Raw genomic sequence first — 11,793 nt, 5'->3', positions numbered from 1 at the left:
AATGGATGTAATAAAATATACAAAAAAAACACTAAATATACTTACACATTAATCATACTACTACTATAGAGCGTCACACAGCCTTTATCCTTAGCGATAGGTAATGGCCCCACCAAAGATACTAGCCTGAGGGCCCGCTTCAGGATGAGGGGGCCATGTATTATTTACAAACATATATATTATCACCATGGCCCACACATCCTGAAGTAGTGCCCAAGGCTAGGATTTTTATCGGGGCCCCCTACCTATCGCCTATGTAAAAAAACAGTGTAATGTTCTACAGTAGCTTTTTCCAAATGGTGTGTATCGTAAATTTAAGGGTATTTAGTATTTAGTGTATTATTAATATTTACATTCACTACTTGAATTATGGAGTTATCGAGTAACGACCACCGCCATCTTTAGATTACTAAAGCCTGAGCATAACTTTTTGCATAAGCAACGAGTGGTCCACTTTTTAGCTGTCAAAATCAGATCCTAGATTGCTTGACATATTGATTCGTCTTTTCTCGTTTCAAATTGTATCTCTGGTCTTTCTCATTAAAAATTCTCAAACAAATATATTAACTATCAGTGTTATTTATAAATAATATACATTCCTGTTATTAATCAGCTGTCAAAGTCAGACTAGTCCGTCACACAAAAACCGGTGGTAATATCGATTTCCAAAAAATATGTAGCATTGATCTATGCATTACATTTATTTTGTAGAAGGTGTATTAAGAGGACGTTCTACAGAATTGGCCTTGAGAATTGAAAATATGATTTTTTAACATGTGGTCCATAATATCTGGTCTACTAGTTAATATAAAAAGGTCGTGTCAAAGTTGTTTGTGTTAATAAATTTGCTCTGTGACTGATCCGACTCATATTTCACATTTATTTCATCAGGGCTGTCGAAGACATAAATCATAATATATATTTATAATTTTAAATTTTTATTTATAATATATATTATTTAAGTTTTGTGCATCTAATGCCGGGTCCACACTGGCAACAAGTTAATTTGCTGGCAACCTCGTTAGATTTTACGATAATTATTGTAAAATTTCTTAAGCAATTATGGTAAGTATCGTAAAATTTAATGAGGTTGCCGGCAACTTGTTGCCAGTGTGGAAATGGCTTAATATCCACTGTGGTTCACGTAGTGGCATCCTGGGGTTAGCTAATTCAGGAAGTCAACACCCATGATAGAATTTTTTCCAGTTTTGGTTGCATTATATTCCAAAACTCTTCTGTAAAAATCGTTTCCGAGTTTATAAATGGAAATTTCTCGGTGTACATAGTAAACAAACCTACGAATAAAAAAAGACAAAAAGGAACATACTGATTCATCGCAGTAAAATCTGGTTATTCAAATTCGCCATTTTGAAAAGCGACGATTTTGCGTAAACAAATATCACGTGGTCTGTACGTGTGCGGCAAACTTCGAATGTGTTTGTAATTTTGTGCAAAGTGCGAATGTAATGTTTTCAAATAATTGATATGGATTAATTATACCATCGTATTATTTTCTCGAAATCATAAACATACTATAATAGTATTTGAGTATCAACCTATGTTCAATTTGAATTGGGTTATAATAATAATATACCCGTATAATATATATATCAATAGTATGTTTGCTACAAAATCCACCCAAGTTATCAGTACGTACTTGCACAGGTTTGATTAAAAACCATGATGAAATTAACATTTAAAAAATATGAATGCTTAATATTATTTTGACAGCCCTGTTTTCTGATCGGCTTCATCTCGCAGGTGTTCATAAAATAATAATAATTCTCCGCGCGGCAGAAATTATCAGTAATAATAATAATATTTCTTGAAATAAAATCTCCGATGATTAGTGATTTTTGCGAAAAGATCGATTTAAATTGACGTAGTTACGACGCCGAGGTCCTTTTTATACTGAATTATATTTGAACGGCGGGCTCTTCAGCGGGCCCTTAATGCTAGTGTATTATTTATCATTTAATTCATCTATCCAAATCAAACCATTCCTTGTGTCAAGACAGCTGGAAATATCGATTCGTAATAGCATTTTGATACTCATATTTAATAACACAGAACCACTAAATCAGATGAACTCCAAGGTCTCCAAGATACGTTAAAATAATCTGAAAGAAATCTGAAACTAAGAATACTCCGAGAAGTGAACACGACAGACGCGACAGTATGAGCACTCTACAGATGATAACATGAAATGACAGGTCATCCATAGACAACGGGAGGGGCGGAAAGGTAGGACCAGTCGTGAATGTATCGGCTTTCTCTTCAGTCGGCAATGGTAATGACACAGAATTATTAAAAATTGCATCGTACAACCATACATTTCAAAATATAACCACAAATAACATTAGAGAAAATCTGTGTTATGTGTTTATCTCACTGATCTGGTCGACTCGCCACGCCAGGCCCCCCATGAGCCCGGGCCCCTAGTGGTCCAGTGGGCCATGATTTTCACAGATCGAAGCTACATATGTGCGATCCGTCACGTTAGGAGAACTATTTCGTATAATTCGTCGTAATAATGATGTTTTTAGAGCTCGTGACAAAAACAAACAAAATACCTACATAAAATCACAGATAAACTCTACTGGGCCATAAAAAATACGCAGAATTTTTGAGATCTACAAGCAGATTCAGATGAATCTGTAAGGTTTTATTATGAATGAGAATATACAGCAAAACACATAATATTATAAACCCATTTGGCATTTGGTTACGTTACAGTGGAAGATAGAACCTACATTTTGGGACTTCGTAAGTGATGTGGTAATTATTGATAATAGGTTTTTCATTTTTCAAGATTTAAGAACGAAACATTCTCGTTCTTATCACATTATTATACTTTGAATAAAAATAATTACAAGATAAAAAGAACTTTTTATATAAGTACCACGTTTTTAAATTTTCTGTTGAATCATATAAGCTTGACAATTCTACGTATTAATAATTTAGGACAAAAATAAGGCAATTTTCAAGAAATCATTTTTTTTGCTATTTTGCAATAAACAAACAAATATAGAATACTGAAATGTCATTTTGATTTCCATAGTAACGCACGTATATATTAATAATTCACCCCATTAGCAACCAATAATAGTGGATTGGATTACGAATTTCTTCCGAAATAACTTTTCACACAAAATAAAAATAACTAAAAATGAATTCAATTCTACTTAAAGATGGCTAAAAGTATTAAAAGAATGCATTGGCATCGTGTTCTGATATATTCTAAAAGTTTCAAATGTCTAGCTAGTCGGGAAGTTAGTTAAAAATCGATTGCAAGATTTGTACTGGATAAACAACTACCGGACAAACAAGAATACGAGCTAAGAAAAACGTGGTAAAATTGTTTAATGAATAACATTTGTAGAGATCCCGACGCCAGTTACGAATCAAGGTAAGTAAGTAGCTACCTATTATTGGTAGAAGGGTGTCAGATTCTTGTGGCAGTGCAGGCTATTTAAATGTCGTATCGTTACTTTCAAATGAAACTAACACACCGTTCCAAAGTGATTTCGTCGTGGCCCTAATGCCAGAAGAATCTGTCCTTGGTTCAAACTACCTAAACCGGTCACCAATATTAACGAAGTTTGATAAACACTTTAATTGCATAGCTATTCTTCGTTAATTAAATTGTAATTTCTAATGGTGTATGTAATGTATGTACCTGGCCAAATAGGTAAAGCACATTGACCGGAAGCCGATTGATGCGGGTTTGAGTCCCACCCGGTATCTACTTATATATTTTTCAAATTTATTCGTTTCTGTGATTTTCTGAATTAGGTTTTTTGTTACTTTGATACTCACTTTACAAAAACATACAATATTTATAATACTATGTTAGTTGAATGTGACATACTAATAATACCTATACTATATGTAATAAATTATGTGTTCAACGGATAGTTTAAAGGTCTGGTCCGTAGTATTTTGAACAATATTTAAATTTCCTTGTTATATATAAATACTAGGTTATATATGAGGCGTCTAATTACAAAAAGCGACAAGTCCACAATTCAATATTTTCGGGAAACAACGTTTTTATGATTCAAGCTTAAATTATTTGTTTTAACTTGAGATTATTTTCTCCGTTGTATTCTATGTCGAAATTAGAAACAAATGGCAATTTGTTTCAGCCGATAAACTCTTAAATGTAATAAATATAGGTAAAATAAAATTTGACGTAGCGCTATTTGTACTTTTTAATTTACTCCGAATAAGGCACATATTTCCGTGGCACTGTCATGAGTTTACCAGATGCTACGGCATGGGAGACGCCCTTTTCAATGTTGAACGTTCCCTTATTGGTTGACTTAAACACGCGCGAAATCAACCAAGCTTTAAATAGTATGAAACACGGACTTTTGTAATAAAACGAGACATAATTTTTTTTTTTCGTAGGGTTATGTCGCGTTTTGGAATTTATAGATCAATACATATTGTGTAAAATTATACAAAGAATACGTGCGTATTTTAAAGAAACACGGACTTTTGTAATAAAACGAGACTTAAATATTTTGGTACTGTTCGGTTAAAGCGGATACAGCGGAAAACGCATTTTGAAAATAGCCGATAAACTGGATCATTTGATAGTTTGGGTTAGTTTAGGTTAGGTTAGGTTGGCTTAGGTTAGGTTAGGTTTGGTTTGGTTAGGTTAACCTAACAAATAATCCAGTTTATCGGCTATTTTCAAAATGCGTTTTCCGCTGTATCCGCTTTAACCGAACAGTACCAATATTTTTTTTCGTAGGGTTATGTCGCGTTTTGGAATTTATAGTTATATTGCGTAAAATTATACAAAGAATACGTGCGTATTTTTTTCTCGATTTTGACCAAATGTGGACTTATCGCTTTTTGGAATTAGACGCCTCATATATATAATCTAAAATGTAAAAGCTGTATTTATAAGCAAAAACTGCACTGTCGGCTATTTTTTATTACGTCTTAATATCGAAGGTTACAATCTGCAATCCTCAAACATTTTAATTTAATATTTTTTACTCAGTAAAAGATTGGCCTGATATTTCGCTATCAGCTTTAATTCTTCAAAATGTTAATTGTACACATTTTTCCTAATTAAAACTTTGGCTCAATTATTGTTTATTCAATGATAATATAATAGAGTTTGCTAAACGCTTTAAATACGTTTTGATGTAGGTATATGAAGTATATCTATTTTTTTAATATCTGTCATCGATAATATTAATGTTCAATAGAAGCATAAATGGCAGGTAAGTCATTAATTTACTATTTAGGAAAGTCATTTAGGTAATTAACATAGATTTGATGCATACACATTTTCTGATAGTTCGTATAAGAACGTCTCCATGAGCGCAGCTCCAGTGACACTAGATTCGACGTTCGTTTGTTTTTTTTTAAATCTTGTACTTATATAAGAGAGTATCAGAACCATGCATTTTAAAATTAGAATATCCGGTGCAACGGAAGTGTTTATATTATTCGTTATCATAAAATATCCATTAATATTATTAAAATATACCTATATAATATATGACTCTCTAGCACATTTTTTTAAACTGCCCTTTTGGAAAAACGTTTGGATAGCTATTATCTATTCCGGCAGGGTTTCCCAAACTATGTTCCGTGCTACTACACCGGTGTTATGTGGGACGTTAACAAATTTATCATAAGTGTACCCCATCGTGTCAAAGCGAGCTATTTTAATTCCGTTTATTATGACATATTATTAAATTTATGCAAAGCAGAATTTTCTTATTAAGCTGCACCAGATTTAAGATTTCAACTTTCTAATATTGTACCTAATATCAAAAAGATTTGCAATTCAAGGACCTAAAATCATCGAAGTTATTTAGAACTAAAATCTAGGGCTTGAAATAGACCGGAGCGCCATTCTGGCTCGTGAAATTGGTAAAATTATCGCTCCGTCACGTAGAAAAAATATGTTGACCGTCTGAGCTGGATAGGCCACATAATAGAAAATCTAATACACTTATTTTTATGAAATACCTACACATAAAATTTGATAACTGTGTACTCGTAAATATCTTCAGATAATTGTCGAGCGCTTCGGTTCGTAAACTTTTCCATTTCGAGCGCAGCGTAAATCACTTATATTTGCATATTATGTCATGTTTAAAAAATAATTATTAAATAATTAATTATTATTTTTTTTCATTAAAAAAATATAAGTATAATATTGATAAGGTATTATTTACCTACTCTACAAAATAAACAAGGTGTTACGTCGCAGGAAAAGTTTGGGAAATATTGATATATGGTATAATTTATGAAATTTGAATTTGGCCTTGATTTATTGGACACCTATTTTTTTTACAATTTGTAATTGATAATTTTGCATTATTGTATCGTTTGTGACTACACTGTTCTGGACATAATACTTTTAAGAAGTCGGGAGTCTCATTTTATCCTCCGTAGAGTCTGTAAATTTGTAAGAAATGAGTGATTACCAATACGGTGATATAGTAGACCTCAGTGAAGATTATTCAAGAAGTGCTATTGAAGATGTCATCAAGAAAGAACTGTTCACCGATTACCAAACGGTTGTTATGTACGCCACAGCGAAGCAAGAGAATTTTATGGGATTAATACGAAGTGTCAACGTGACAGGAACGAAGAAAGATGGAGAAAGGGGAGAACTGAATCTTATTTTAAAACAACCAATTGATTCAGATGCCACCAGGGAAAAGTTTTCCGTAGGAAGTTTATTCAATAGAGAAGTGTTAGGATACAATGTTATACTACCAAAACTGGTAGAGTTTCAATCGAAGTTTACAATTCCGAAAAGTGAACAATTCAAATATATTAAATGCTATTCGGCAGATTCTAATGAGATGAAAGAATATTTAGTGTTTGAAGATATGCGAGCGAGTGGATTTCGGATGTTGGAGAAAAAATATCCAATCGATTTACCGCATTTGCAATTGTGTTTAAAAACCTTGGCAAATTTTCACGCCCTGTCTTTCGGAATGAAGCACGAAAATCCCAAGAAATTTATGGAGTTTACAAATGATTTAGAAGACCCCGTACTAATGGATAAAGAGTTCACGGATTATTTTGATATACAGAGGGATAGAGCATTAAAGGTTTTGGATAATCCAGAGAGTATTGAAAGATTTAAGATATATGGAGCTGATCTTTACAAAAAAATGATGTATTATATGGATTGCAGTACTGCGGAACCATACAATGTTATCTGCCATGGAGATTGTTGGAATAATAACATACTATTTAAATACGAGGTAAGACTTAATCCATTTAATTATAAAGCATTTTGAAATGAAATTCAATGTTAAATCTTAACGTAATCTTTAAATAGTCATTTCATTATAGTGCTTTAACAACATGCCAATTAAAGCCACAGCATACAAGAAAATACAGTTTACGTCACAACGTCTGTTTTCTAGCTTAATTGCAGTGGTTTTTCCATATCAAATTTAAATATACGTTAATATTTATATTGGGTTTAGTGTCCCAGGTTTTATTTTACAACATCTTCAAAATCTGCGAGTATATTATAATATATTGTTACTTATTTATATTCGAACTCAGGATTTCCCAAACCTGACCGTGACAATTTGGAAAGGTTTTATACACTTTTGCAATATTTTCTGAAAACTACTAAGGACGATTCCTGGGTTCGGAATCCATTTTCCGTGACAGCTAAACCAGTAAGTATTTAAATGATTTATGGGCGAATCGAGTCAGAAGAGTAACCCAATTTGTCAAAACAAGCTATTATTGTTTTCATGGCCCCCACAATGGGGGCTGACAGGGCTTTAGCCTGGGGGCACGGGCTCTGGGTGGGCCCAGCGTGGCGGGTTGATCAAATAAGCAAGATAAACACACATCACAAATTTGCTTTAACAGTTGAAAAAAAATCGCCTGCGGCGCTATTATACTTCATGACTATTAACATTTGTTAATTTAAAAAAATATATAATTGAACGATGTAATTTTTGATTATTGCGTATTGATACTCGACAACTCCATGATGAGAGTAGTTCATTTAGTTAGAATCTAACTAATTCAAAGATTGTTAATAATACATTATTTCGAAGATGTCATAATTATGACGTCGTGTCGACCGGGCGGCTTGCACTCGCAAGTTCTAACATAGGGCCCCTGCTGTAGTACACTTTCGTAAATAACATGAATGTCAGAAGTTTAAATACTGCTAACGCATTTTGTCGTCTAAGGAACATGAAAAAAATAATTCGTCAACTGAATGCAGAATTTTGAAACGTCATATTATTTAAGTTATTTATACAGACACATTACTTCTTCTTTCCATGTCCCATCGTAATATGATCATATGGACCTCTAGTCTCTACAGGGTGGAGGTTTTTTTTTTTTTTTTTTTAAAGATTTTTGCTTTTACGAGAAATGAATGTTAGCCACTAGCTCAACCTATTAGGTCCATACTCTGACTACAAACAAAAATTGAAAAACAATATGTGCATTTGCCAGACCCAGGATTCGAACGTGGGACCGACGCCGTTCGGCTATCGTTTATGCATTTAGGCATCATTATTTTCATCAAATAGTCCTATGGTGTATACAAATAACAAATAATTTAAGTAGATTGTTTCAAAGAACTCCCTTCTAAAATATCTCAAATGTGAGTTAGAATAATTAATAGTTCTGTATTCAGCTGGATAATTGAAAACACTTTAATGTTTCGAAAAATTATCAAATGTTCCACCGTATCTATTCTATACGACTGCTATATGCCGCTATCGGCAGCTATCGAGGGTAGTTTTTCATTTTTTGTATCGAAGTATTAGCACTTATTGTAATTAGACGTAATTGCTACAATATGTGCTATGTATTAACAGTACCTCTCTTGGCTGTGATAAATTTTAGAGCGAGATAGACAGTTTTGACTGTTTAGACGGCTAACTTATTGTAATTGTTACAATAAGTGCTAATACTTCGATACAAAAAATGAAAAACTACTCTCGATAGCTGCGCATAGCGGCCTATAGCAGTATTGTGTATAGAATAGATGCGCAGGTCATACAATTTTACATTTTGAGCACTGATATAGAACATTTAAAATATCTTTATAAACAGCGTGTGAATAATGATTCAATTGCCAATATTTTTTAATTCCTATTATGTTAATGTTTATAACTCTAGAATTATGACCTTATACTTTCCATTAAAGTTGGTCACTCTATATTAGAGTCATCCATTTGATTTTCCAAGTTTATACTGGCAACCAGATGTCTGTCATCCACGTTTAGTTTGCAACACCGTCGTCACATAACTGCTTCCTGTAACCGTACAAAATAGAACATGGCAAAACAGAACAGTGACAAAACAGAACAGCCAGGGGAAAAACGAAATATTCATTTTTGTTGAATCTATTTAGGTTAGGTTAGGTTAGGTTAGGTCATTATTTCGTTGTACCTAGTCACCCAATCATTTTGAACATATTATATTGATCAGTGGCGAAGGCTCCATACTAAGCGATTATTTAAAGCTTACCTTCTATTTTCAAGTATTTAATTTAAATATGTAAATAAATATCTATATTGTAGGTTATAATAAAAATATTGATTGTCATCTATCGTCGTTATTTATAAGTAGAGCTTTTAATTTAGTCAAGTTTCGAATCAAAAATAAATGACGGAACATCACAACGTGAGTGCTATTTTTAGAATTATTTCAACGATAATCCAAGCCGAATTTTCTACCGCAATTCAGTTGCCAACTTCATGCATGTCTGCGTTTTTGTTCCTGACTCGGAAGCGTAAACAGACAAGCTTATGCTCTATGTTGATTTGTTTTTATTGTCTACGCGTATCTTTAAAAGCAAATAATAAATAATAAGGATGCTTAAAAAAATAATAACTATTGTGTTCGATCACATATAATTTATAAATTGTTAATGTATTAATTCGCGATTATTATTTAGGTTACTTCAGTCATAGACAAACATAACATGCTATTCACAGTTCATGTCATTTTGACATTTCAAAGCGGTGATAAAGGTTTATTTTATAATACAAAATTCAGTGTGTTATGTACTGTGTTTTGAATGTGGATAAATTATCTCATATTGTACCGAAATCATTCACCAGTGCTTTAAATATATAAGTATTTATTAAATTGTATAGTTCCAAGGGTTCATTTAGATTTGAATACAGCAAAAAAACTTATATTAGACATTTTCACAACAATTTATATGATAAATATTTGTTTTTAACTGGCAATTATACATTAAGCAAACTTTTTTGTTGGCGATGCGTATTGTTTGGTAAAGAAAAGTATGCGTGGAATTCTACTGCCATAAGTGATTTAAATAATTTGACAAATTCAAGCGGTGAAACCTATGACGAGTGTGTCGTTGTCATTAGTGTGCACCTATTCATCAGTAGTAATATCGTAAGTATTATCTTCTTATTTCCCGTAAGTTACCTGACAAGTGTGCTCTTTTTCTCTGATCTCCACAGCTTACCTCTTTCCAAAAGTCACCCTTCGCCACTGATATTGATTGAGTTGAGATAACCTAAGCTTGCCGGCAAAGTCCCGTTTATTTGAGGCTTTCTAGCGATTAGGAATGCAGAAATTAGGTAAGTATATAATTTGATTTATTATGGCGTATTGAATATCTGTGCTATCAAAAATCTATCACATAATAGAGATAGGATTATTTCAATATTAAATTTATATTTTTCCTGAAAGGTCGTAGTTATATTCATCGTTGTTCTGTTTTGTCATGGAGCCATACGTCCGCCTCTAATAGATCGAAATAAATTAATGCTTTCCACTTTCTAATTTCCAGGGTTCAGATCCAGCGGATGTCATGCTACTCGACTGGCAAATGTTAAAGATTGCATCACCAATAACCGACTTAGCCTTTCTAGTGTTCACGAGTACTGCCGAAGACTTACGGAGGCATTTTGAAATAGACATATTAGATTTCTATTACGACTCCTTAAAAGCGAGACTACGGCTGATGGATATCGACGTTGAAGATGTATATCCAGAGACAATTTACAGGGAGCACTCAAAGAAGTTGTTAACATACGGACTTCTTATTTCATTGATCATTTTACCAGCAGTTGTAGGTGGACCAGAAGATATAAAGAGCTTAGAATTGCTGTCTGAAATTGAGCCAATCGATGCCAGTGACATGGACTTCGAACAGAAACTATCAGCGGATAGGTACAGTTCTCGTATGAATGGGATCATTAATGATTGTGTGAGATTGAATTTGATCTGATATACATGCAGGGGCGGCTCTACCTTAAGGCGTCGCAGGGACCATCCCCACATCGTTATCATGTATAAAATACACGTCCGATTTTGTTATCATTGTCATAATATATCTACTTAATTATATAATCAAATGAACTATTTAATTTATTTTATCCATCTAAACCCGTCGCAATTTTTAGATATATTTACTATTATTATTGTACAAATAATTAAAGCAATCATTGTAAATTATATAATAATATAATGATGATTAAGTGGTATTGAAATAATTAATTAAATTAAATACGCCCTATTTAACGATGACAAATAATATGTACAAATAAGAAAGCTATGGCATCTATTTTTCCCTGACCGGGGTCGGGTCACTAAGTCCCATCGCGTCGCCGCGGTACAAATCTCGTTCTACAAAGGGTCTGAATGCATTAGCGTTAGTATTCGCATACTGATGAGCGAATCAAATAAACCCTAGGTGAGTAAAAACGCTCGCTATATGTCGTTGTTAAAAACGGATAATGGTATGTCTATAATAATAATTATTATTAATTAAGTTAA

The 11,793-nt window shown here is 33.0% G+C and overlaps 1 protein-coding gene across 1 annotated transcript; it reads left to right on the top strand.

Annotated features, from left to right (window-relative positions):
- The first annotated feature begins 6,333 nt into the window (after window positions 1-6,333).
- Window positions 6,334-11,545, top strand: LOC147072922 (putative oxidoreductase dhs-27). Its single transcript, XM_085946213.1, has 2 exons — window positions 6,334-7,253; window positions 10,805-11,545. Exons 1-2 carry the CDS (start codon window positions 6,450-6,452, stop codon window positions 11,243-11,245), a joined length of 1,245 nt encoding a protein of 414 aa, XP_085802339.1. The 5' UTR covers window positions 6,334-6,449; the 3' UTR covers window positions 11,246-11,545.
- Window positions 11,546-11,793: the final 248 nt, after the last annotated feature.

This window comes from Rhyacophila brunnea, unplaced genomic scaffold, assembly GCF_057557595.1.
Source record: "Rhyacophila brunnea isolate RB1 unplaced genomic scaffold, BYU_Rbru_1.0 scaffold_19, whole genome shotgun sequence".
Taxonomy (NCBI): Eukaryota; Metazoa; Arthropoda; class Insecta; order Trichoptera; family Rhyacophilidae; genus Rhyacophila; species Rhyacophila brunnea.
Note: the sequence above shows the minus strand (reverse complement) of the source record. Positions and strands in the feature narration are given on the sequence as shown.